This window comes from Chionomys nivalis, chromosome 2 (genome assembly GCF_950005125.1).
Source record: "Chionomys nivalis chromosome 2, mChiNiv1.1, whole genome shotgun sequence".
Lineage (NCBI taxonomy): Eukaryota > Metazoa > Chordata > Mammalia > Rodentia > Cricetidae > Chionomys > Chionomys nivalis.
In genome coordinates, this window is record NC_080087.1 from 11,499,282 (window position 1) to 11,524,959 (window position 25,678).

A 25,678-nucleotide genomic window follows, 5' to 3' on the forward strand; every position below is an offset into this window, starting at 1 on the left:
GCACATGGTACACGATTCCACATACATACATACAAGCAAAACGTTCGTGCACAAGAAGTAAAATAAAGAAATCTTTACAAAGCTAATAAAAGAAAACTACTGAATGCATTTAAAGTCAAGAGAAGCTGTGTTCCTCATACATAAAGATAAGAAATAAGCATATGTACCTTGACGCGACAACTCTCTTCTGTTTCTCCACAAGAGGGTCCACCCAGGCTACGAGTACGGACTGGGATGACATGACCCGGACACTGATATCTTCAGGTACATCCAGCTCACTGTCCTCTGGAATGACAGTGGGCACACAAAACAGCTCCTCTTACCATAGGCTCTCTACAGGCTTCCTCAAGCCAAGCCATGCCTAAGTTTTAGTTGCTTGTTCTTAATTCAGGTCAAACAAGATGAGCAGAAAGATAAGAGATCACTTTGTCTGTATTGGGGGAGAGAGGTCGAAAGAAACTTTCCCCCGAAAGGAAGTGGCACTATTAGGAGGTGTAACTTTGTTGAAGTAAGTGTGATCTCCTCAGTGGAGGAAGTGTGTCACTGTGGGGAGGGCTTTGAGGTCTCTTTGGCTCAAGCTTCACTCGGTGTGACACTGAGTCTGCTTCCTGTTGCCTGCAAGATGTAGGCCTCTCAGCTGTTTCTCCAGCACCACGTCACACCATGATGATAGTGGGCTGAACCTCTGAACTGTCATCCATCACCCCAACTGAATGTTTTCCTTCATACAAGTTGCTGTGGTCAAGTTGTCTCTCCACAACAATAGAAACACCAACTAAGATGAGGGAGATCTCCACTTTTCTTAACCATGGTTTAGGAAGTAAGGAGTTCACTGTAAAAGCTAACCGAGCCAAGCAGCATTCAGAGGAGTGCAAAGGAGCTGCTACACCTTCTTAGAAAACGCTGCAGGAAACTCTGCGCTTGCTCGTTACATGCTGCAAATTTCTTAGAATAATAAAAACCTTTATGAGGCAATGTAGAGGGGGGTTCACATGGTTATTCCTTAGAGATCGGGACGTGAAGTAAAGATTCTGCTTTAAACAATGGTTATGAATTTCATGGGAATCAATGTTCTTCACATTTTGAAGTATGTGTTTGCAAGGCCGATTAAATGTTATATTCAGATATAAGATAGAGATAAGTTTGTCAATTTCTTGTCAGGATTTATTTTTGTCATCAAAAATATAGTCACAAAGTTCACCATCTTACTCCGGTCTGTAACTAAGACCCACAAGGTGTCCTCAGCTTTGCTTGTAACTCTCTTATGTTTTGGTTTTCTGTATGTGGGTCATTTTATTTCAAAAGAATACAGATTTGACCTAAGTGGGGAAAGTTGGAACAGACTGTTAGAAAAGTTGCCCAAGCTCTATGCAGTAATCTTTGAATGATACAAATGAACCAGGATCTAGGTGGGACGTCCCTATGCAGCATGGAAAACCATAGCAAGTTCCATTTCACACTGGGATCCTGCTGGGGTTTCCTCCTGTCCTGCTTAGCTTTTGTCAACCTGACACCAGCTAGAGTCAGGAAGAGAGAGCCTCGGCTGAAGAACTGCCCTGATGAGATTGGCCTGGGGCCATATCTATAAGAGATTACCTTGATTGATGGCTGGTGTGGGAAGACAACTAGTAGCCATCCCAGGGAGGCAGCTCTGGGCTGTACAAGAAGCCTAGCTGAGCTCCAGGGCTTCTGCTTCAGTCCTGGCTTAGGTGTTTGCCCTGACTTCCCTCAAAGAATGACTGTCACCCGAAAGGGTAATAGGACATTAACCCTTTCCTTTCCTAAGCTGCTTCTGCGCATGGTGTTTATCGCAGCAGCAGAAAGGAGCTAGAGCACCTTAACTGAGGTTCATGGCCGGAAAAGGTGTGTGTGGTTGGCTAATATTATGAGTGATATAACAAATACCCACCAATGGGTGTGAGAAAAATATACTTCAATAAGTGCACAATGATTGGGATATCAGTGAACCACAATTATGTATTTTCATACTACTTTCAATGCCATCACATCTACATAAAGTGAGCTACTGTGGTGCATGCACCTCCATGCTGCTCCAGTACACCTGCGCTTTCTCCTGCTGGGTTCACTGTCTCACTAGGGACAGTTAACAGATGGACAAGGCTGTATCTTTCCATGGCACGATGCCTCACTCCCTCTAGCACTGCAAAGCAACTGTACTGCTAAGCTATCTGCAATCCGCAGTGAAACAGACTTCATCCAAAGAATTCTCCTATCTCTACGCATGAAAGAAACATGTTGGTACCTCTGACACTCTGCCCTATAGTTCCCTTCAGTTCCCTTGAAAGTCACCAACCCCATCACCCCAACACAGCTAGCACCATGGGGAACACCCATCACCCCATCACAGCCGGCACATGTGGAACACCCCAGACCATGGCTTCACCAATTGCATTCCTGGGAACATACCTGAATTCTTCCGTTTCGTGAGGGCAGCCCTATAGACGGGCTGACTCTGCCCCTGGGAGTTGGTGGACTGCAGGGAGACCACATACACCGACTCAGAGGCTGTGGACCAAAGAGCAGGACATGGGACAGTGCCCTCATTCCCCAGGACCCTCTCTGCCCTAAGAGCTTCCCCTCTCCTGCCCCAACTATGCTAAGCATTTCACATGCCAGTCTTTGTGTCCACTATGCCTTATCACAATCTTTATTTCAAGGGAGGTCAGGCTCAGAGAGGTAAGGGGACTGCCAAAGTCACAGAGGAGTTGGGTCTTCCAACTGGTTCTACCCAACTTTGAGACCCAGGTTCTTACTAATTTCTGCTGAGGAAGGAGCGGGCCCTAAGCAGCTGTCGCAGAGATAGAGCAGAAAGCATCCAACACTAAATGTACACTTCTCTCTATGCCTTGGTTATTGAATACTGGGTGGAAATACAACCTCCGAACTGACAGCAGCATCACCACCCAATGACCCCAGAGCATCCTATGTACTCCCCATCAATGCAGTCCTTGGCTGGCTCATTTCTCAGTCTCTGATGTTTGAGAACAGAGAACCACATTTCACTTCCCAAGGGTCTCCAGTCTGCATCTTCCTAAAGGTCTCCAGACTTGCTTGTCTTCTATCAGTTACCACTCCTGCCTAGGGCCTGATCTCATCGTTTCCTCTCCTTTCTGTGGTCCTGAGGCTGCTCCACCCGCAGGGCTTATCCCATCCCCCTCTGTGTGGGGCCTCCTTTGACTATCACTTTGGCCTCGCTACATCTCCCAGGGATTTCCCAGACACATTGCCGATGTGACTTCAAGCCAGTCTCTACGGTTCCTCAGTGTGTGTCTACTTCCTGCAATGCCCCGTGGATGGTGGCATCTTTGTGGTGAACAGTGCGAAGATGTCACAAAGACAGGCTTCCCAGGACGCAGCATACCCCGGAAAATTCCCTTCACCCTCACCCCACTCTGCCCTGGTTGTATGAGGCCCTTCTCCTCACACAAACCCATAATGAGAAGCCCAATCTGTCCATGAGATGACAACTCAAGAGCTAACATACTCTTGAGAAGAAGAAGCAGCTGGGAAGGGCCGATTACACACTGGGCTTAGAGGTCACCTACACCTTAGGTTCAAACTTGTTCAAGTTTAGGCAGCAAAAGGACACATTCATGTCATCTTCAGGTGAGCAGAGGTGTAGTACTGTAGAGAAGAAAAGCCGACAGGGCAGCCACGAAGGACAGGAAGATGCCAAATTACGTTTTAGTGTCTGATATGAGCGAGGGTCCTCTGAGCGTTCACATGAAGTGTTCCATGTGAACAGTACTCCCCTACAATATTCGATCTGCAAAGAGTGTCTTCCTATTGAGCTGGATGACCGGGTAGACTTCGGTCTGTATCATCAAAGCAGAGCTGAACAGCATGCAGAAAGGAACCATCCGGGGGCAAAGGGACAGCTCAAGGGTGCGGGACTGGAGTGATCCCAGATTCTTCTACGGCTTCACACCACCAAGTCTCCTTTTCCACATCTGCTCTTCATGGAGCACACCCAGCCTGGATTCTTCCTTCTGCTCCCTCGGCTCTCGCTACATTTCTCGTGGCACTGGAGGAGAGGGCTGGCTGGTGTCTTTTGGCTGAGCTTTGAGATAGCTCAGAGGTTCTGTGTGGCTCAGAAGGGCTTGTGCCTCCTTGTGGGAACCATGTGGATACAAAGAACACCACACCGCTGTCTCTTGGAATACCACACCGTTGTGTCCTGCTGGAAGCACCCAATGAAGGGACTTGGTAGACACTCTCCTGGAGTGTGCAGCAGGCAGCTGAACATAGTGTCTGATGGAGCAGAGACGTCTGGGATGCTTCAGGAAGAGGAGCAGAGCCGCTGCCCAGAGTCTTCACCAGTTCAAATCTGAGCCACTCACACTACAGCATGGTCCAGGGAGCCAGGCCTGGGGGTCCAGGGAACTGTCAGAGTGTCTGCCTAGGCTCCCTAATGGTCTATACTTACGCCCTTAGCAGATGAGCACTCAGAGAAACTAGCAGTGCAAGCCACAGGCTTCCTTCCCAGAACTCTGTCTCCAGGAAGCTACTTTGACCCAGGGCTCTTCCCTGAGCTCAAAGCACTGTGCATCACAGACTGGCTGCGAGTCTCTGTCCTGCATGCCACGACTCTACTCCCACTTCCTATAGTCTGCATGTTCCTCACCTATCTTGCAGAAGAACTTACCCATTACGACAGAGGTGCCAAGCAAGAGGCACCGTACTCCCTTTCCTGTGCTACACTTAGAGGCTACAGGCCGGTGGGAGCCTCGTTTGCTCCCTCCCATCACAGCCTCGGTTCCCAACGATGCCACTCTCTACCCCCGGCTTCCACACCTCTGAATGATGCAAGCCTCCCCCTTCTCTGGTTGCAAGGACCCAAGAGACACCTGACTACACTTGAGTGAAGAGACCAGATGCTTTTCTAGAATCTTCTGAGTGGGCCCAAGAAGCCATAGCCTCTCCCTTGCTTGAGTCTTGACCCCTTAGGAAATAAAAGAGGCTTGAACCACGAGGACCACAATACTTATTACTGGTAAAAGAGCAAGCAGAAGACCATGAGCCAAAGGGCTTTGCAACCAGACTTCTAGACAAGACAGTGTGCTGCCAGGGACACCCTGACCCTTGAGTCTCTGTAGCCTGGCGTTCCCGGGGGAGGGTATATAAAGGAGCCCAGATATTAGATAAGGGAGCAGGGGCAAAGGCAAGAGTGACAGGGTCATTGGCACTTCCTCCACTTTGCAGCAGTCCCGGGGGCTACAGCATCTTCTCAGAACATGGTGTCCCCTCTAGTTTGCTAATAAAGGTAATGACCTATTAAGACGGACCACACAGTATCTCCTGCTCCCCGCAAATGTGCCCACCAGCACTCCACAGCTAATGCTACTGTTGCCCAAAAGAAAGGAGTGAAGCCTGCCTGGCAGGTCTACTCTGTTGTCCTGGTGTTCAGTCTCAATGGGACTCAGGGTTCAGGATCTTGGGAGTTGAAGAAAAAGCTGCAAAGAACAACATGATGATAACAGGACCATATTTTCCCTCTCCACACATCTCACCTCTAGCAAGGGGGCCTGGCTCAAGGCAACTGTGTGTCGAAATAACTTAGAAGAAGAGAGTCCTTCCACTGATTAAGGTTAATATGACGGAGGCCAAGACAGGATGGGACAAAGAGATGTGGTTTGAATGAGAAATGTCCCCATGGGTTTATGAGTTTCAACACTTGGCCCCAAGTTGATGACACTGTCTCAGAACGTTGCAGAACCTTCACAGGGTGAGGCTTGCTGGCAGAAGTGTGTCACCAGAGGTGAGTCTTGTAGGTTTTGTAGCTGGTTCCTACTTCCTGTTCTCTCTGCTTCTTGTTCTGTCATGATTTGAGAAGTCCCAGCTACACACTCCCGCCACCATGCCTTCTCCTCTGTGTTGGGTTCCATCCCCTCAACTGTGAGCCAAAGTAACCCCTTCCTGCCTAGAGTTTCCTTAGTGGGGCATCTTGTCACAGCAAGCGGAAAAGTAACTAACACCTTGGATAACCATCATAGCTGGGAGAACTAAGACAGCCTTCTGTCTCGAACCAGCTTCTAAATACTGGAGATGGAAGCATTGGAATTTCAAACTCACCGAGCTTTTTAATTTCATGTGATCGCTCATCTCTGGTCAGTGGGACATAATTCATCTTCCGGCCACTTTCCCCATAGCCCAGAAGGAAACCCCGAGATCTGCGTGGACTCTTGGCTCCAGACAGGCGTGGCGCCTTCCATGCAACGGACAGCCTGTCATCTGAGGCTCGGACACGCATGCGCACAGGCTTGTTGGGCACTTCCTTTTCTTAAAAAAGACATGACATAGAAACAATTAAATGATGCATCACATGGAGTTCACATCATGTATGTGAAATCACTGCACACATTTAATCTATCAATTAATTGCTGAGCTTAGGCACTCATTTTGGGTGGCCTGTTCTGTTAAGTTCACGGGCTTCTGTTTCTAGCCAAGAGGTCTCCTGAAGTTAAAATGAAAACATTCCATGTGGCCGGGCTGCCGGCCACAGATCTTGGAGGCTTTATGATGTCCTTTTTCATCTACTTTCTTTCACCCCCTTACAGCCAGACAGGCTGTATATTCATTGGTGAGAGCTAACGGTAGATATTAAAATATAGCGGAGAGCCGGGCGGTGGTGGAGCACGCCTTTAATCCCAGCACTTGGGAGGCAGAGGCAGGCGGATCTCTGTGAGTTCGAGACCAGCCTGGTCAGGACAGGCTCCAAAACCACAGAGAAACCCTGTCTCAAAAAACCAAAAAAAAAAAAATATATATATATATATATATATATATATATATATATATAGGAGAGAGTCCTTAATTAGCTGCTACTTGTAACTGGCCTCAAGGAGGCTTTTGCTCTGCCGTGTTGAAAGGACGATTCTCCTTGCTTTAACAAACTAGACTAACTGATTTCACGGGAGTCTCCAGTCCTACTCCTGTGTTAACCCTGTCCCACAACAAATCTTGGCTACGCCCCACCATTGTGGCTATCCCCCAGGGTCTCTGACTTTCTTATTAACAAATTAGCTTCCGAAAATCTTGAACTGACGTGAAATGTTCCCATTGTTAACTTTCTCAAAGTAGTGTGTCCTGGGGACACCAGCCAGTGTTTAGAGTTTTGTATCTGCATTAAGAATTGATGTGTTGAGGAAGCAGGGTTTGTGGATCATGTGACCACAATGTTTGCCCATTTTTAGCCTTCAGGCCCTCATTTGAGGGTGCTCCTAAGCAAAAAAGCACCTCTCTAATCGTATAAGACAATTGCTCACAAGCCTCCTTTCTTTGTCATTTACATTAGCTCCAGCACCGCTTCACACTAATTCTATTAGGCTGGAAACTCCAGGCTCAGATGCCACCCGAAAACTCATGCCATGGTTAGCGTGACCTTCATCCACACACGTGAGCATCCATGTCTGGCAGCTACTCTGAAATGACCATCTCCAATGTCATCCATCTAAGCAAAGGACCATGCCTTTGTGGGTGCCTGGAGTAGCTTAACGAGCCACTGGATACCTCTCCTTAAAGGCATCTGAGAATGGCACATAAGTTGTAACAGAAGTTTTCCCCAATATACAAAAGGTTAAACTTTTTGTAATTCAACAGAATGATCCAGTGAGCCCAGGAAAGGCACTTTCTGCTGCATAGGTCTGACACTCCCAGCCTGCACTTGTTTTTTTATCCCTGAATCCTCTCCAGTCAATGACTTGAGGGAGACCTGGTGTCCCCTGGACTAGTCTGTCCTTTCGGGTAGCTGCCGGTTTCATCTCTGAATAGATTCTCATTCGGAAACCCCTGCACTCATCAGCAGAATGCCAAGCAGTGATGAGCCAAAGACCCTTGAATTCTGTAGTGATGGGATCAACAAAGAGGAGAGAATGGAGTTCCCAGAGCAGGGAGCTTCGTCAAGACCACACAAGTTTGTTGGCTGCGGTGTGCATCCTGGAGCTCCAATGTGTGCTAGTGCCTAATAAACACTAACCACATAACCCTGTGGCAGAGATAACAGCTGTCCTAATGTACTGTGCAGCTCCACCCGCATTGCCAATCCTCCTACCCGGGCCCTGGAATGTGGCCAGGCCCAAAGAACAACTGATAACCCAACACGATGAGCTATGTTAGCTAGGACTTTAAAGTCAGCAACAACCTCTTCCATCTGCAGCCTGGTTGTCCACTAGTGCCTCTGGGTCAGGAGGGAAGACATTCATATCCTGGGACAAAGCATTTAGTGTCACCGGGGATGTGAATTCCCCCATTCTAATCCTGAGTGCTCTACCCGTTTAAACTCATGGCTCACTCCATACACTCTCCCACTAGACATCTGGTTTCTACTGCTCACAACTGTGAAGCAAGAGTTTGAGTCTAGACAGGCTCCCAGAGGAGTGGGCACACTGTGCCCAGCCAGCTGACTCTAAGCAAAGCAAATGCAATCTCCCTTCAGAGAAGAGGAGAAGAGGAGAGGAGAGGAGAGGAGAGGAGAGGAGAGGAGAGGAGAGGAGAGGAGAGGAGAGAAGAGAAGAGAAGAGAAGAGAAGAGAAGAGAAGAGAAGAGAAGAGAAGAGAAGAGAAGAGAGAGTTTGGCCAGAGGTTATTCCCAGGACAACAGGAGTGTGGGTGAAAGTCACAAAGAGAGCGCCCACCCCTCCAAACTTCTCTCTCAAGGTTTTGTTTTTCAAGCACTCTGGAACGTTCTTTCCTTTAGTGTTCTGGATTCTGTACGCTGCCAACTCTCTTTCCCAGATCATCTGGGAGCCAGTCTTAAAGCTGATGTGTGCATCAGGGAAACATTCCGTATGGGCAGAGTTCATTTGCAATTTAATTATTTAAGTTTTTTTTTCACTGCACTGTGTGCGATAGGCTTACAAAAGCCCTCTGAAATTTTCTAATAAATTCTGTAGATCTTTTATCTCAAAATCAGGAAGTCAGAACTGCCAAGAGCAGTCATCTGGCTCACACCCACCAGGGCAGAACATATTCATTTCAGAATTGGTAGGACATATTCACCCATCAGTCTTAGAGCGACTGAGTCAGGTAAGTCAAAGTTAGAGCAGGGTCACAGAAGACCTGTGACAGCTACACACTGTCCCCCTGGCAGACAGAGAATGAACCCACCTGGCTGTAGACCAGAAGGCCAGGCACGACAGGGCTTTTCCCTACAGATTTGTGTCACCAACTTTGCAAGTCAGCCCATTTCTGAAGTTGTAGGGACTCAAATTTTTCTTTACACCATGGGAGAAAAAAGGCAAAAATTCCACTTGATGCTTTGTCTGGGTATAATTCTGTGCTAGTTAAATGTGATAGGTTTTAAATCAGGCTTACCCAGACTCTAGACTCAGGGTCTATATCAAATCTACTACTTCTGGGGGACTCTCTGACCGCATCAGTTTCTTGTTTAGTGAGACTGAATGTAACAACTGGGTATAGAGCTGATGTCTGTAAGCCCAGTGCGTGGGAGGCTGAAGTGAACCGAAGGTCAGCCTGGGTTCTAGAGTGGGCGCTGGGATAGCTTTGACTACAGCAGTTGCCTCACCAGCTTCTATCCATCATGAAGTCATTCTTCCTGGGAGACTTCTGACCCAAAGACTCCTGAACTATCTCTGAACAGATTCACAAAACTCTTCAACGTAACGAGTGTTTACAACTCAGTCATGTGTCATTAACAACAGAAACACACCCTGGAAAATGCAGGTGATTCTATCGTGTGCATGTTATATGCTCACTAAGGTGGTCATACGTCACTAAGTGACATAATCTTCAGGTTGTATACACAGCCCACTGTGATGCAGCAATTGACTGTACATACTTGAAGGTCTCTTTAATGCCAGCATCCTCTCCAATAAATAACCTTGATAGTTTTAATTATTTACTAAATGAGTTTGGGGTGATACTTAAATAAGATCAACTATTTAATAGTTACAAAGAAGGGTTCTTAATTTCTTTATTTTTGGAGTGGATCTATGAGAATACATCCTTCCAATACCACCAATAACAGACGAAGAAACTGAGAGGCAAAGGTGGGTGAAACATTGTGGAGCTGGATGGCAACAGGCACTGAGCATGAGCTAGAGCCCTGCTGTTGGATCTGTAGTCCTAGCTCACTGTCCTGTAGCATGTACTCAGAAGGTTCCCAGGGGCTGCACTGTGCGCATCCCTGTAGCCACATGGGTACAAACACAGCAGCCACTCTGGGAGAAGACCATAGTGCCTCCCAAATGCTTATAGTGCAGCAGGAGTCCCTGTCCATTGTGTTCACACACACACACACACACACACACACACACACACCTACTTAAACAAACTGTTGGTGAGATTCGCAAGATCTGACTCCATATCAGGAAGTTAGCCAGTGACTTCTGTCCCACTGAGGTCTACTCAATGCCCCATTCCTTTCTAATTTAGAGGTGTACCCAGTGCTCCAAGGAAAGACCAAAGGATGAAGAGCCAAGTTCCTCGTCAACCATGCTAATAGATCCATTGGCTGACTTGTCCAAGGAATCACTCAGAACCTGAAGTAGAGAAAGACAGCACACAGACGTCCTGCCACCCTCAGAGACGGCAGACAGTGCTTGTCGGCCAGTTCCTGGAATGAGAAAGGCATTTTCAGGAGGGCAAGGAAGATGTGGTCTAAAAAGCAAACCAGGATGAAAAGGAGGAAAGGAGGAGAGAAGAACCTTGACACTTCCCAGACTCATCTATACCAGGTAAAACATTATAGGTTACAGAAGCCAATGAACCTTCATGAATGATATCAAACCAACTTCAAACATCCCGATGGGACCTTGCAGTCCCAGCTCACTGAGCTTGTGGAGTATACCAGAGACCCTGCCTTCCCACTTTCTCAAATGAGGAAGCTGCCAGAAGCCTGCCCATCACAAGGACAGAAAACTATGATGTCAACAGAAGTGACCCCCCTACACTACCACCAGGCTGCCAGAATCTACATCTTACAACTGGCTCTTGAAATCCAGCACTCCACTAGCCAGAATAGAGGCAAACACCTCACTCTATCCAGGGGCTACTCAGGGTGCAGCCAGCACTTGGTTGCTTAAAAAATTGTCCTCAAGGTTTTCACAGGACAGCAAATAATATTATCTCAGTCCCCCAAAGCCTGGAGTGCTGCTGCTTACGTACAACCTGTCTTATCTCAAAATTATCAAGGTTGCATTTAAATTTTGTAGACCACAACACCAAATGTTGGTGCCTGCTTTACAATTAAAAATAACATTTTTAGTGCCTGATGGTTGAGAGGGGACTGCCACTGGAGGTGGCCAGTTTTTCCCATGCCTTTGCTGGTTCCTGATCACACCCCGTGGGCTCAGGTTCTGAGGCCGATTTGAGTGACTCCATAAACCACAGTCAGGATGGCCTGTCAGTCAGCTGGTAGCTTTGTTATTGACCCCACCATAGCTGACCATCAGAGGCTCTATCAATGACATCATCGGGCCCTGCTCTGCTGCGAGATGCCAAGTCACCTACAAACTGCAATGTGTTGATAGCAGAGAACTCTGCACAGACCAGTGAAGGAGCCCTTGGTGGTACGGTGAGGCTCAAGAGGCTCCACCACTACCTGTGTCTGTGTTTTCACGAGTCTCAGGCCTTCCCTAAACAGACAAAGCTGCTATCTACGCCCCTTCAGCAGCAGGGGCTTAGCTATGCACCCAGGAAGCCAATGCCAGATGCTAATATCCATGCCATCCTGATGGCACCATCACCATCTCACCTGTAAAAGGAGCGCGGGGTTAGCCCTTGCCAAGTCCAGCCTATTGGATCCTGTTTCTGGCCTGATTCCCCCCAACACAGATGAAGGGATCATCCACGTTCTCAGGGTAGCCAGCTTGGAGGCTCCCTCTGCTCCTAATGGGTGAGTCAGACCCCACAGCTGCCATGAATCCGTCCGGTAGCATGTTTCCAGGCACGCTTCCCGACAGCTCACAAGGGCCACCGAAAGCAAAGATGGCAGTAATTCTTTCCTGATTTTAATAGCTGGTGCTGGGCTCCTCAGGACAGTGCAAGGGGAGCCTCCTAGACCATGGAGTCTAAGAGGGACCTGTGTGAAATATTCTAGGGAAAACCGTGTGTCCGTTCAAAGGTTTGGTTTGGTTTTCTCTGAAATGGTTTTACCGAAGTCTTCTTGTATTTGCTTCACCTAGGGGTCGAATGGAGAGAGAGAGAAGTGTGTTTTCTGAAAATGGGTGGCCTGGTCTTGTTGAATAGACGCTTGGTTCCTTCAGCCTGTTGCCTTTAGCCAGTCCCACTTTTGTAATAAAATCCAGCTGCAGTTTATGATTAACTTGATAAGAAGGAGACGCATCTTTCCAGACTAACGTATTTTTCAGGGATCCTAGAAAACGTCCTCCAGGCCACCCAGAGCATGGCAATCCCAAATGTGCATTTTATTTTCCACGTTCCGACTGTGAAAGCAGAGCCTTTAGTGGACACGGGGTCAGAGAGTGGCATGTACCCCACAGATGTCGGCCTGCAAGCAAATGTTGGCTTTTATTAAACTATGGAGGTCCTTCTAGAATATTCGTTCAAGTCTGCATGAGCAAGCATAACCCAGGCTCTCCAGCTGGCAGGCACGCTGGCCCTGGCCCAGGCTTAGCCACTCACATGGCCAGAACCATGCGCCAAAACAGACCTCTTTTCTCTATGACTTATCTAGCCCCAGACATTCTGCTTCAACCACAAAAGAAAGAACCAACTAAGCAAGATAGTAAGAAAAAGCGTAAACTGGTTTTTCATTATTTCATGGTTAAGTTATTTCTGTGTCAAATTATTTGTGCAAGAGTATTGTGTCAACCTTTAGAGCTGGCATCGGGGAGGCTGCTGAAGGAAAGGCTCCAGAGCGAAATCTAATCCCAAATTTGCCCTGGGGTCTCATTGGGATTTGAAGGCCCTCTGTGAATGAAGTCAGCCTTCAAGAGACTCAGCTTTCCACAAAGCAGGGAGAAAGGAAGGTGGAAGTCACCTAAGGACAACAAGATGTATCATCTAATCACCTTTAACCCCCAGAGGCGTAGGAAGCAAGAGCACCTGACAGGAGGGAGGAGAACACAGGCCAGCAGGAAGCTGATGACTGTGGCTGCCTTTTGAGACAGCCATCTTGGAAGAGAAAAGAGTGTGTAAGGACAGACAGATGCCCTGATGCCGCACTGAGGGCCCAGGCTGAGATACGGAACTGGGGCCTGACAAAGTCTGGAAGCAAGTTTATGGTGTGAGGGATAGAAGAAACAAGATACCCTGCCAACAGACAGAGGAGTTCAGAACTCAGCATGAGCAAGGACCAACTTTAGCCTACCTCTAGATCTATGACAAGACCAAGCAGCTAGAAGCTAGGAGCTGGTGCTAACAAATGGGTCGTCGTCATGGAGATTGATATGGCCCAGGATGCCTGATCTGTAAGACTTACTACTACACATGTGCCCTCATGTTGCTGGACTGGGGGAGCAGCTGAAAGGCCAGTGACTATAACCAAAGGGAATGTCTGGACCACAGTGCTGGTGACAATGTCCAGAAAGGAATGGTGCCGACCACACCCAACTTAGATCAAGCTATCATTGAACTACTGAAAGCATAAACAACCTTCAGAACTGAAATAGAATGCAAAGACGTCATGAAGCAAAACTCAGACTTTGTCTCAGCTCTGGATCCCATTCATTCAGCTCCACGACTTGAGGGAAAATCACAGAGGATTGGATTTGTAGAAAGCCTTAACGATTACTAAAATAAATACAAGCATATTCTGTACTAAATTTAACTAGGATGTAACATGGCTTCCAGTTTGAAATTTTGGCAAATGAATAGTAACTGGCCCAGCTGATCCGTGCGCTGCTCACTATCAAAGTTGGGAGCTGGCCCAGTCCTGACCCCAGGGGTCTGCCTCTGCGACCTGGCTACTCTGGAGCCAGCTGCTAGAGAAGTTAAGACAGCAGGGAAGAATTCTGAAATGAATGATAAGAAAGCAGCGTTGTAGAAAACAAACGACTCATGACATTGTTTCCCTGGGATGAGAAGCAGGGGAGGCAGGTGACATCCCAGAAGGCGGGTTCCGCACAAAAAACAGGGGAAATGTTCAGGTGGGTGGGAAGAAGCAGAGGCCACTGGCCAGGAACTGTGTTTTTGCTTAGTCTACTGTTTCTGAGCCCAAACCTTTTGTATTGGGTGAGCGACCAGACTCAGAGTCACTTGTCCTGACCAACCTCCATTCTTCTTCCTCCTCTTCCTCATGTTACTTCTCTGTCTCAGCTTGATGATACCATCTTATCACCAGACTTCCCCATCTGCTTATTCAAGATTACGGTTTATTTTTTTTAATAATTTGTGATTATTTTATTGTGTCCTCTAGAAATTCATATACTGATGTCTTAAACCCAAAACCTCAAGATGGGCCTAGGGCTATAGGGTCCTTAAAGAGATAATCAAGTTTAAATGAGGCTGTCAGGGGATGTCCTCATCCAATAAACTGGTGTTCTTCCAGAAAGAAGAGTATAGGCCCACAGATGCTTGCCGTCTCTGGTGTAAGACAGAGGGAGGTCGGTATAAAGACAGAAAGAGGAGGAGGCCATCTATAAACAGAGAATTATCCGGGTTCAAGCCTGCTCACACTTTACTCTCAGGCCTCCGCAGAACCACTGAAAACACATTTGGTTGTGCAAGCCCTTTCGCCTCCATAGGTGGCAGCCCCAGCCAACACTAGACTGATGCATTGTGGTTCACTTAGCTGCTTCTTGGTTTTATTTCCCATTAGTGTGTACATTCCATGCCAATGAGCCCTCCTTGTCCATCTTGTCCCCCAGGCTAGAGACCTCTGGGTCCGATGCTGGCAAAACCACAGGCACTGAAGGAATCGATTAACAACTGAAATTCTATTTTCAGGTAAAGACTATTTGGATCTGATATATCTAAGCCAGCCTTAGATCCAGGAGGCCTTCTGGAATTTGAATTGAAATCCTTGTTTTCAGAAGAATAAAGGATGGATTCTCCTTGATTTCAAAACAGAGCGCCTGATGGAATACCAGACACTGTCGGCTGAAGCACCAGCCGACTCCTGCCAGGCCTCTCACGGAGTGCCAATGCTGAGGTTACATTATCTCTGTAATGTAAACTATCTCTGGTTTAAAATCCTTTCCTGTGTATGCAGACCTGCACAATTCGGAATGCCCCTTTTGTTTGATCGAATTGTTATCCACTTAACCATTGCCGTGAACAAGGAATGGCTATTTTTTTTAAGTCTCAAAAGCAAAAGATATACATAACATAACAATCACTCATGGATAATTTTCCACAAATTGTCACTATCTTCATTGACAATGAAATGTAGCATTTTCTGAGTCTGTGCTCCCTGGATACCATGGGTTATTTTGTTAGTGTTTTGAGGAATGGCCTACATTATATGCTGCAAGTTCAGCTGGGCACCTCTTCTAGTATCTTTTATTCATTATGAATGACAAATGGAGATCATGTATTCTAACAGAGAGCTTTGCCAGTCACAGAGCCCAAAGCTCCTACAGAAAGATGCCAAATATCGTCATGGTGTATAAAACCAACAATGAGTTAGAGCATGAATTTCTTTGATTCCAGAGCCTGAATCTGTAACACTTGGGAGGCCACATCATACATATGAAGACATGTACTCATCGACACTTTCATACACACTCATACACTTCCATTAAAGATGGCCAGAGAAAGTGATTATCTATGAAAAAAACAAGAACTTTCCTAGTTCTAAAACTAATGTCAGGTCAAAAGTATAAAATAAACACTTAAAATACAAATAGGAGATTCAAATACAAGACATGTACACCAGCCAGTAAAATATGTGTGTCTACTTGATTACACGTGTGTCTTCAGGAGTAAACACATCAGCAATAAACATCCTTTCCTATGTTACCCTTTATCTCTCATGTGCAGTATCCCCCTCCATGCAAAGCTGAACTTTCCCAGGTTCAATTATCTGTGAGCAACTGTATCCTCCAAAAAATTAAGTGGAAAATTCAAGGAATAAACAATTCAGAAGGAAAATGCTCGCTGTTCTGTAAAGGGTAATGAACGCTTCCATTGTCCCGCTCTCTCCTGCCTGAGATACAAATGATGCCTTCATCCAGGGTGTCCATTGTGTGCATGCTGCCCTCTTGGTGAACACCTAGGAACTTTCTGAGTCATCAAATTGTCTCCTGCAATTGTCTGGGTACTTTCGTTCTAGTAACATCTCCTGATACATGATATCTCCCATCAGTATCACAATGCCTAACTTGTGTTACTTTATCTAACCATATTGATCAGGTCATAGTCCTGCCCTGAGAAGAGTAAATCCAGTACAGTCGGTTACTCTAGGAGTGACAGAAGAGCCCAGTCACATTCACATTACTGTTATTGTGTGTTGCTAGAACTTTCTTATTTATTATAACTAGTGTTAAAGTCTCAGTGTGCCTAACTTAGGGGTTCTAAGTGTCCGTGGGTATGTGAAGAGAGGGGAAATCATGAAATGTAGAGAATCTGGTATTATCTGTGATTTCGGGTTCTACATGTCTCTTGGAACACGCTTCCTGCAGATAAAGGGCTTTTCTATATTGCCAGTGTGTGCCAAAGTGGATCCTTGGTCCCCCTTCTCTCTCCCAATCCTCTCCTACCCCCATAATCTCTGCAATTCAACTCTCACTCTACAGAATGACTCCCCAACTGTATCTAACTGCTGTTCCCTCTTTCAGCTTTCAGCACCTCATCTCTACTCACCTACAAAATGTGCCCATGGCAGCACCCCCTGCTTTGAGCCCAGTACACTTGAGGAAGAGCCTGTGGCTTCCCCCTAAAGTCAGCTTCTTTAGCTCATTCTTTTGTTCTTCCACCCCCATGACCTGTATGAAAGACTTTGACAACTGTCTCCACCAAAAATACTGATTTGAGAAACATCGTGATCATCAGCCTCAGCAAATACTCACCTCCAGGTCAACGTGTCTCAGCACAGGCTACACAGAAACAAAGCACAGCTCTTTGCCCTGCGGCATTTGGGCTACTTTTTAAACCATCAATTAAGTGTCTTCAAGTAACAGCTCATAAGAAATAGCTACTCTTCTCTCAATAAGTAAAACAATATACCCAGACAACATCGAGGTCCACACAGAACACACAAACATGCAAACATGGAGCAGAGATGGAAGACTGGGATCCGGCATATCCCAAGATATTTCAGAGTCTTCCAAGAAAAGTGCAAGACTTGACACACAACGGCCAATGAGAGCCATTGTTTTAAAGGGTCTCAGTCCATTATGCTGTTCACAGATAAAAGACTATAAAATTCCTAACTGGACCAGTTCTACCATCTCAGCCACCATATTTGCTTGTTAGCTGGTGATGATCTCCAGATGTAAACACAGACGCGGCCCACATGGGGACAGGAAGGAACAGGAAGCCACAAACAACACCAGCTGCAGTCTGGGCCACCAGCAAGTGCATTAGTTTAGCGATGGGAACACGATGAAGGCTTGTGAGCGCATGTGTGTGACAGAGCCACAACCCTTTTAGGAGACGTGGCTTCGGCGAAGACATGAGCCAAGTGAGCGAGAAGTACCTGTGGCGGTCTCATTAAATGGTCCTGGACCCTTAATGGGAAAACCATCAATCTTGATCCATTCACCTCCTAAATTGGGGAAATGCAACTGGATAGTTAGAAATGAGGTCTGCGGGATTCTCAGAAGTTCAGAACGTCCTTAGTAACTAGTCTAACTGTCTCCCAGAAGGGTTCTCTCAGGCTATGAGCAACTCTACACCTAAGCTTCGGGGACAACACAATTAGTCGTAGGGCTAATTGAGCCTTGTTGAAAAACATCAGCCAAAATGTTTGTAAACTGCACCAAAACTTCTCCCAAAATGGGATAAAACCAAAACCTCACACACAGAGAAACCCTCTCTCCTGATTCTCTAGCTTTGGTCTTGCCTGTGATGTGGATTGTCTGGGAGTCACTTAGTCTTTCTAATTTTAATTTTTAAGTTCTACTTATGGATTGGGGGTGTACATTCCACACTGTGAATGTATGGATCAGGGGACAACCTTACAGAAGTCAGATCTTTCTTCCCACCTTGTGGGCTCCAGGGATCGAACTCACCCAGGCCAGCAGACGCATGGAGAGGGGGTTCTCCCAGACTAGTCAGTGAAGCACAGCCTCCCGTTCCAGGTCAGACTTACCGGGTGGGCTCTCAGCTCTGTAAACGGGGCGGCTCACTCCACTGTGGTTCTCTGCAGTAACCAGCACAAAATACACCACCCCCGGCTCTGAAACACACGGTTCACATCAAAGCGCCGTCTCAAGCCTCCAGAAGCACAGGCTTCATTCATTAACCGTCTCACTTTCACCAGTTACCACCAAATACAAAAGCCCAAACACAGTAAGCCCAACAGTAGCTTTCTCTTTATTTTTTCTAAAAATCGCTTGCATTCTCCTCAGACAGCAGAAGCATGGCTGACCCTAAGAATTTCAGCTACATTTAGTACAAAGTGCAGGCAAGTGTAACAAACCTGGATTCCTGCACCATTGATGACAGAGTAGAAGTTTTTAATATGAATGCAGCAGAGAAATTAGAACTCTCTGACCATGTGGTACCTGAGCACAGTGTCACAGACTGCTAACACTGCACAGGGATGCTCCAGATGGAAAGATCCAGAAAAAAATAATAAATAAATATCAATGAAACTCATAAAATCTTTATTGCTCTACATAAAGCTCCATGGAATTTTTCTTTTTCACAGTAAAATGTTCCCTGGGCTATGTCTGCATGTGGTTTTTGACTACTTCAACTGAAAAAGAAAAAAAAAGTTAAAAAAATATTTCCTGGAATTCTGAAAATGCTAATCTTGAAATAATTAGGTTGGTTTTTCACTTTGGCCTCAGGGTCAAGGCAAGTAGTAGAGGTCTCCTTGGCTGATCCCCTGAAGCTGCTGGGATCCGAAAAGAAATCAATAGGGCCACAGCATGAAGAGGACACATCCCGGATTCAGAGTGTTCAAAACTAAACAACACTAATTTTCTTCAAAATGAATGATTGTCTTTTGGCAGGTAAGCCGGGAGCAGTTCCTCAAGGAGACTGAAGTCTGTGAGCATGGGGAGAGAAGAAGGGTTGGAGAGACGGGTGTTTGCCCTGTTGAAAACGTAAGTGCTCGTGGCATTTCTCAAGGTTAGTAGCATTCTTTTATACAAAACCTCCTTCAGTCCTTGAACCAGAAGTTCAAGACCATCTGGGACACCTGCTATGCTCAAGCATGACTTTTGTCTCTCTCTGGCAGGAGCTGGTGGCGTTTGGAGTCTGGCACCACATGCCGAGCTAATGGGAAACTGTTCCAGGTCCCAACAGAACACAGAGTTGTGCTTTGCCAGGCTTTCTTTGCTCTGGACCCATCTGAATTTCCCAGCAATGGAGGCCACATGTCTCTGCCTCCCGTCCTGTTAACTCATCATTTACTTGGGAGACGTTGTTTAGTGGGTGGAACAGCCCTTTGTCATGTATTTTTCTTCTCTACAGCAATCACAACAACCTAGCATTTAAGCAAATACAGCCCTGCTCATGTCTTTGGTCCTTATATCATCTACACTTAACCTCGCTGATGGACTGGGGGTGGGAGCCACATTGTTTCAGAGGACTGTGTATTTAGCTGGAGGCAGCAGGCAGTAGGGAAGCTGGATACCGCAATATCTGTTTTATATACTTTCTGTTCAGTTGCCCAAAGAGCACAGTGATCCCCAGCAGAAGGTGGGGAAGAAGTAAGTCCAGGGACTCAGCCAAGGCATCGATGCTGAGGGGTGGACTAGAATTTATGCCACGATCTACCATGGCACAAGGGTTGCCTGGTGCTCTCCAGCTGGGTCTGGGGCACCCTCATGCTCATGCCCAATCTCAAGGTTGTAATCTAACACGATGGTGAGCATTTAGAAAGGAGGGTACAGAGGTGGCATCTCCAAACCGGAGTCCAGACCCCCTAGAGTGCTACCTTTAAGACAGTGCACACTGAGGCAAGACTTAAAATGCTCCCAATTTCCAGAATCTACTGAAAGTAAAGTTCCGGTTTCAGTAAAGGTTATACCATTCCACATGCCTGGTCTTCTGTGTGTCTTCATGGGGACATGCTTCAGTAGACCTTGGGCAACTCAGGTATTAGGGGTCCCAAAACCCGTGCAGGTGAAAACCTGCATATAAGAACTTTGACCTTCCCAAAATCTTAGCTACTATGAGCTCACTGCTGCCTGGATGCCTCGTGGACCACAGGAGTTAAGTGATTCCTGTTCCTGTATCCCAGGTAGCATTTGAATGAAAGGCAAATCAGAGTGACAAGGTATTTTTTTTTAACTGAGATGCTTGATTTACGGGGGAGCTGGACAGCCCCCAGGAAGAGTGGCTGACGTCACTAGAGTTTATTTTCTGCAGTCATGATTTAATGCTGCAGACTTGGTTTAGACATCTCTCAAAGGCAAGGGATGCTGTTCTAGCATCTCTTCTGTCACAGTGATAACACATTCTGACCCAAAGCAACCTAGAGGATGAAAGGGTTTGTCTATCTTACACTTCCGGGTCACACTCCCTCACTGAGGGAAATTAGGACAGGAACTCAAGCAGGCCCTCAATGCAGAAACGTCGGGAAACAAGCTGCTTGCTGGTTCGTTCTCTGACTCACTTTGGGGGAGCTTACTTAGCTTTTGAACATGACTCGGGATCACCCACCTAAGGATGTTGCTGCCCACAGTGAACTGGGTCCTCCTATATCAATCAATATTCAAGACAATCTCCCATAGGCATGCCCACAGGCCAACGTGAGCTTGGCAGCTTCTCAGTTGAGGTTCTCCTCTTGGATGATTCCAGGCTGTGTTGACAATAAAGACCAGCGGAGACAAGTGCTCTACGTGGTTCTAAGTGTTTGTGTGTATACTTGAGAAATACTAACTTTAAACAGATTTGTATATTACAGTATATTAGCGGATATAATGCAGAGTTATTTACATGTTTTATGCATTTTGACACAGCCAACCTTTTCATGGCATCACTAGGATCTGTAGCTCGTCAGCAAGCTTTCTTGCCAATTGTCACAAATCTTCCCCCAGAAACTCCACATCTGAGCAGACACACACAGTTCAAACCCAAGTTGTTCGCGGGTCAGCCATACTTAATTATTAAAAGGCTGATGAAGGGGAACTGTTCACATTAGACTATTAAACCATCTAATAGTCAAGTTTCTGCAAGACCAAAAAAAATAAAGGAGCAGTGTGTTTTCCAGAACACATTCCAACACTAAAACTTTCTATTTTGTTTTGTGGCTAAGAAGGGTGTGGGCAAGAGCCTGGGGTGAAACGAAAAGGCCTCATGGTGAAGCCTCAAAGAATAACCTTATGATGAGTCTCAGAACTTGGCTTCCTGTTTCCAAAGACTCTCGGGTCGCCTGGGCCAGCCACACTCTGCCTTGCAGACAGCTATCCCAAGAACATAGCTGTGAATGTTGACGCACAGTTAGCTGCGAAGAACATGTCACTTACCCACGTCCTCAATAAGGAAGGAGTTTGTCTCCGCATTCACCTTGACGTACTTAAGATTTTTCAGTGACTTCCCATAGGCAATGTTGTAATGCTCCACAGGTCTACTGGCAGCATCTTTGGGTGGGTCCCATGCGACCTTCAGGCCCATTTTAGTGGACAGCAGTCTCACATGCCTTGGCTTCAGTGGGTGGTCAGCTATACGAACAGCGCAACTATCAACTTTACAGCAAGGGCAGGCTGGGAGGTTACGTTTTTGAACGTTCCCTGAGATTGTTAGTAAGAAGGAAACGACATTTGATCTGTGTGATCCTAAAGGCTTGAGTGCAGTCGTGTTTGCGCCTCAGCACAGCCTGACAGCGAAACAAACACGCCGGTCCCACACGGGGTTCTGTATTTTGGATAACTGTGGGTGGTAAATTTAAACCAAACGGGAAGGAAGTGAAAATAAACACTCGGCATTGCTTGCCTTGATTATGTGTACATACCAAGGCAAGCAAAACAAATGAGTAATTTCTTATATTCTCTAGAGACTGTTGTTCACCCCATATGCTCCTGGTGTCCCGTATGTTAAGTTAGACACCTTGAAGAAGGCTTGACGACCAGGGTTAGGAAGAATATTCACCATATTCAGATTTTCAAATTGTTCCATATTTTCCCAGAAGAAAAAAAAATTAGAACATTAAGAAGGACCGTTGTGAGGATGGAATGGTGGCTCGGTGCTTGTGAGCACTGGCTGCTCTTGCAGAGGACACATGTAGGTTCCCAGCACCCGCATGGTACAGCATCATTTGTAGCCCCAGCTCCAAAGGCTCCAGCACCCACTAATGGCCTCCACAGGCTACACACGAGCGTGATGCACTTGCATAAATGCAAACAAAATGGTTACACACATAAAGCAATTTTAAAGCACCATTGAATCTTCAATGATGAAGTCTAAAATTTTTTTCTTCATTTTCAAAATTGCCAATCTGATACATATCATTTTACCTAACAAAATCTCTCCATTCACTGCTGACTGAGGCAGTAGTGTGAGAACGTGGCAACGTGTGCTAGATATTCACAGAGCAACAGCAACAGACAAACAAAGTTTCAGCTAATTCAGGTAATAAGATGGCTGATTATTCAATAACACGAGGCGCTTTCAGCAAAGACAAAAAGAAGTAACCAAAGGGAGGGGAGATCTTAGTTTTAAAAACATTAAGAAAAATGCACTCGAAATCTCCTGGAGGAAGGGGAAGACAACATTTTCATGAGGACACACACATGGGTTAGCATGTGATTTTGATGCCGATGGAACCTCTGAACAGAATGACATGGGTGATTGTAAGATCCACCAAACATTCTCCCTCTGAACATTGCCCCACGGCTCTGGAGGGAAGCGTGTTGGGAGTATTCACAACACATGTAAAGAGGATGGATTTGTTGCTTTTTGAATCATTAGTGGAAGGATGTTCAATCTGGAGACAAAAAACAAGATGTTAGATGATATTCATTGATCATAATCCACAAAGGACCCCTCCCAGTTCCAGATATGAAGCCCCCAAAGTGCCATAAAGGAGAAATCACAGGTAAACCATCTTTGAGCCATAGGGACAGAATGCCAGTGACTTCCTGGGATTGAGAAATGAGCCATACTTGCTTCTCCCAATCCAGAAAACACTTCATCATTGTCATCTAGAGAGAAGAACCATCCTTGTCATCTAGAGAGAAGAGCATCATCGTCATCTAGAGAGAAGAGCCATCCTTGTCATCTAGAGAGAAGAGCCATCCTTGTCATCTAGGGAGAAGAGCATCATTGTCATCTAGGGAAAAGAGCCATCCTTGTCATCTAGAGAGAAGAGCCATCCTTGTCATCTAGAGAGACGAGCCATCCTTGTCATCTAGAGAGAAGAGCCATCACTTTCATCTTGGGAGAAGAGCCATCACTGTCATCTAGAAAAAAGAGCCATCTACAAACATTCACTTTTCTTCCCTGCTGTGCCTCTGGGCCAATCAACTTCTTGTCACACTTAGAAAATACCAGAGAGAGTCAATTTAGAAACAGGAGGGACTTCTCTTGGCCATGATTTTGGAAGTGTCTGTCCATGACTGATCACTCCTGTAGCCCTCGGATCTGCGGTGACGCAGCCATGGTGGTAAAATCAATGGTAAAACAAAGTGGCCTACCTTATGGTGGTTAAGAAGCAAGAGATAGTTCCCACTGTCCTCTTCAAGGGCGAAACTCTAGGACCTAAAGTCTCTCATTAGGTCCCTCCTCCTACACCACAACCTCCCAATATGCCCAGGAGTTAGAGAGCTCGCCTGTAACACAGACCCTCTGGGATCATCTAAGCTGTGGCAGCCTTACAACTTATTCTTCATACAATAATCCTTTTTCAAACCAAAGCTGGCCAAGGGCCCCACCCTGCTTTCTGGGAAGAACGCTGGAACTGACCCTTCATGTGCTCTTGGGGACATTTGCATTCTCATGACAAAAACTTAACAGAGAAATAGCTTTCTATGCCTCGGAGCGTCACCGGTAGAAGTCACTTTTGAGTACAAAGGCTTTGGGGGCACCCTGAAGTCATGTCTCAGAGGAAGCCGGAGAATCAGTCTGGAATTAAGGTTTTTCAAAACTCATTAGGTCAACATACCACCTCCCCTTCACAACACACAGTGGGCCAGTGAAATGAAGTCTTTGTTCTGGTTACATGCTCTCATTCCTAGATTCCCATCAGCTTTAACAGTTAAAGCTGACGTCATGACATCTGCAGCACCTCCCAGTAAACACAGATAATCAGGGGAACTGGCTGACAAGAGGATGCGATGGTGAACAAGACAACCTCCTGGGCCGTGCCAGCCCTGCAACAACCACCTCCTCCATCGATGCCTGGGTACCAACCCAGGATACAGCGGGTCAGTCCTTCCAGCTAGGGCACACCACCATGCGGATTCAGGTCACAGTAAACTTGTGCCTGAACTGGAAACGTAACAACCTGTCCTACCTCTAATCTCCCAGTATGAAGTAAAGCCATGCAGGGAAAGTGGTTTCTGGACTTCCAGGCTGGATTCCAGGCTCTGGGTGAGAAATGATCGTTCTGATAGCGTGAAGCTGTACTACCTACCACACAGAGGCCCTTATGTGTTTATATTTAAATATGGATTTATTTATGAAACCAGGGATTAAATCTAGGACTTCCACTTCTAAGCAAGTACTCTATTATTGAGTTATATTTTCAGCACACACGTGTGCACATAAATATAAAGTATTTATATATAACCATATATATATGATTTATATATAACTATATAACTACAACCATTTTATATATAGTTATATATATATTATATATAATATATATATATATATATATATATATATATAACATTTTATTTCCAGGCAAGTTCTTTCTAAGCTTCCTTTGAGCTCATTCTATAGCTCAGGCAGACCTTGATCCCACTCTCCTGCCTCAGCCTCCCAAGGAGCTGGGGCTACAGGCCTAAACTGCTCTTCTTGAGTGTCCAATAAATAGGTGGAGCACACGGCCTTTTAAAGATCATTTTCTATACATTTATCCAGAGAGGACACTGATACAGCTTTAGTGGCTGTCTGTCCCAGGAGCTTTGTCTCTTAGAAAACAGACAGACTCAAATGTCAATGCTGCAGTTTTAGGAAGTGTAAGGGGAAAGGAGCAGACAGATAGGACCCCGACAAGCTGCTTTTCATTTCCCGGGCATGCTCAGTGAGGAAGTGAGCTTAAGTCACAGCTGAAGGGAGGGATTTAGGGTTAAATTAGAAGAATTTTCTGTCTGCAACCTGCCCCTCCAGCTATCCCAGGCTGGCTTTGAACAAAGACAGGAAGATGCTTCATCCCAAACCAGCAGCCAGTGCTAGCCAGCTAGGGTTCCGGCAATTCCATACTGTGGCAAAATCATGCCAGCAGGCTTTGTCTAGACTGAAGAATATTTTGCTGTTACTAAATAGCAAAATGCTGCTCTGGTGATCAGGTGCCACCCATAGCCACACTCTGTGTCTCAGCTGCCACAAGGGTCTACCTGCTCATCTAGGAATTGTCTTCTGTACTCACGCTGACTCCTTACTTTGGGCTAGTCCCAAACCCCAAGGCTTACCCAAGAGGACCCCACAAGGGCTATCTGTTTCAAACATCAAAG

General features: G+C 46.1%; 1 protein-coding gene across 2 annotated transcripts in view; it reads right to left on the minus strand.

Moving 5' to 3' along the window:
- Nucleotides 1-25,678, minus strand: part of Fndc1 (fibronectin type III domain containing 1) — an 87,177-nt gene that overhangs the window by 43,002 nt on the left and 18,497 nt on the right. Inside the window, exons 1-6 of one of the 2 annotated variants that reach the window (XM_057762640.1) lie at nt 21,527-21,716; nt 18,196-18,282; nt 17,581-17,649; nt 6,094-6,300; nt 2,428-2,526; nt 168-285 (exon numbers count right to left, since the gene is read on the minus strand). In XM_057762640.1, the coding sequence (XP_057618623.1) occupies nt 168-285; nt 2,428-2,526; nt 6,094-6,300; nt 17,581-17,649; nt 18,196-18,282; nt 21,527-21,674 (728 nt within the window). In that variant the 5' untranslated portion in view covers nt 21,675-21,716. Of the gene's footprint in view, nt 1-167; nt 286-2,427; nt 2,527-6,093; nt 6,301-17,580; nt 17,650-18,195; nt 18,283-21,526; nt 21,717-25,678 lie in introns of those variants that run through there. The other variant, XM_057762641.1, reaches the window with a different exon arrangement.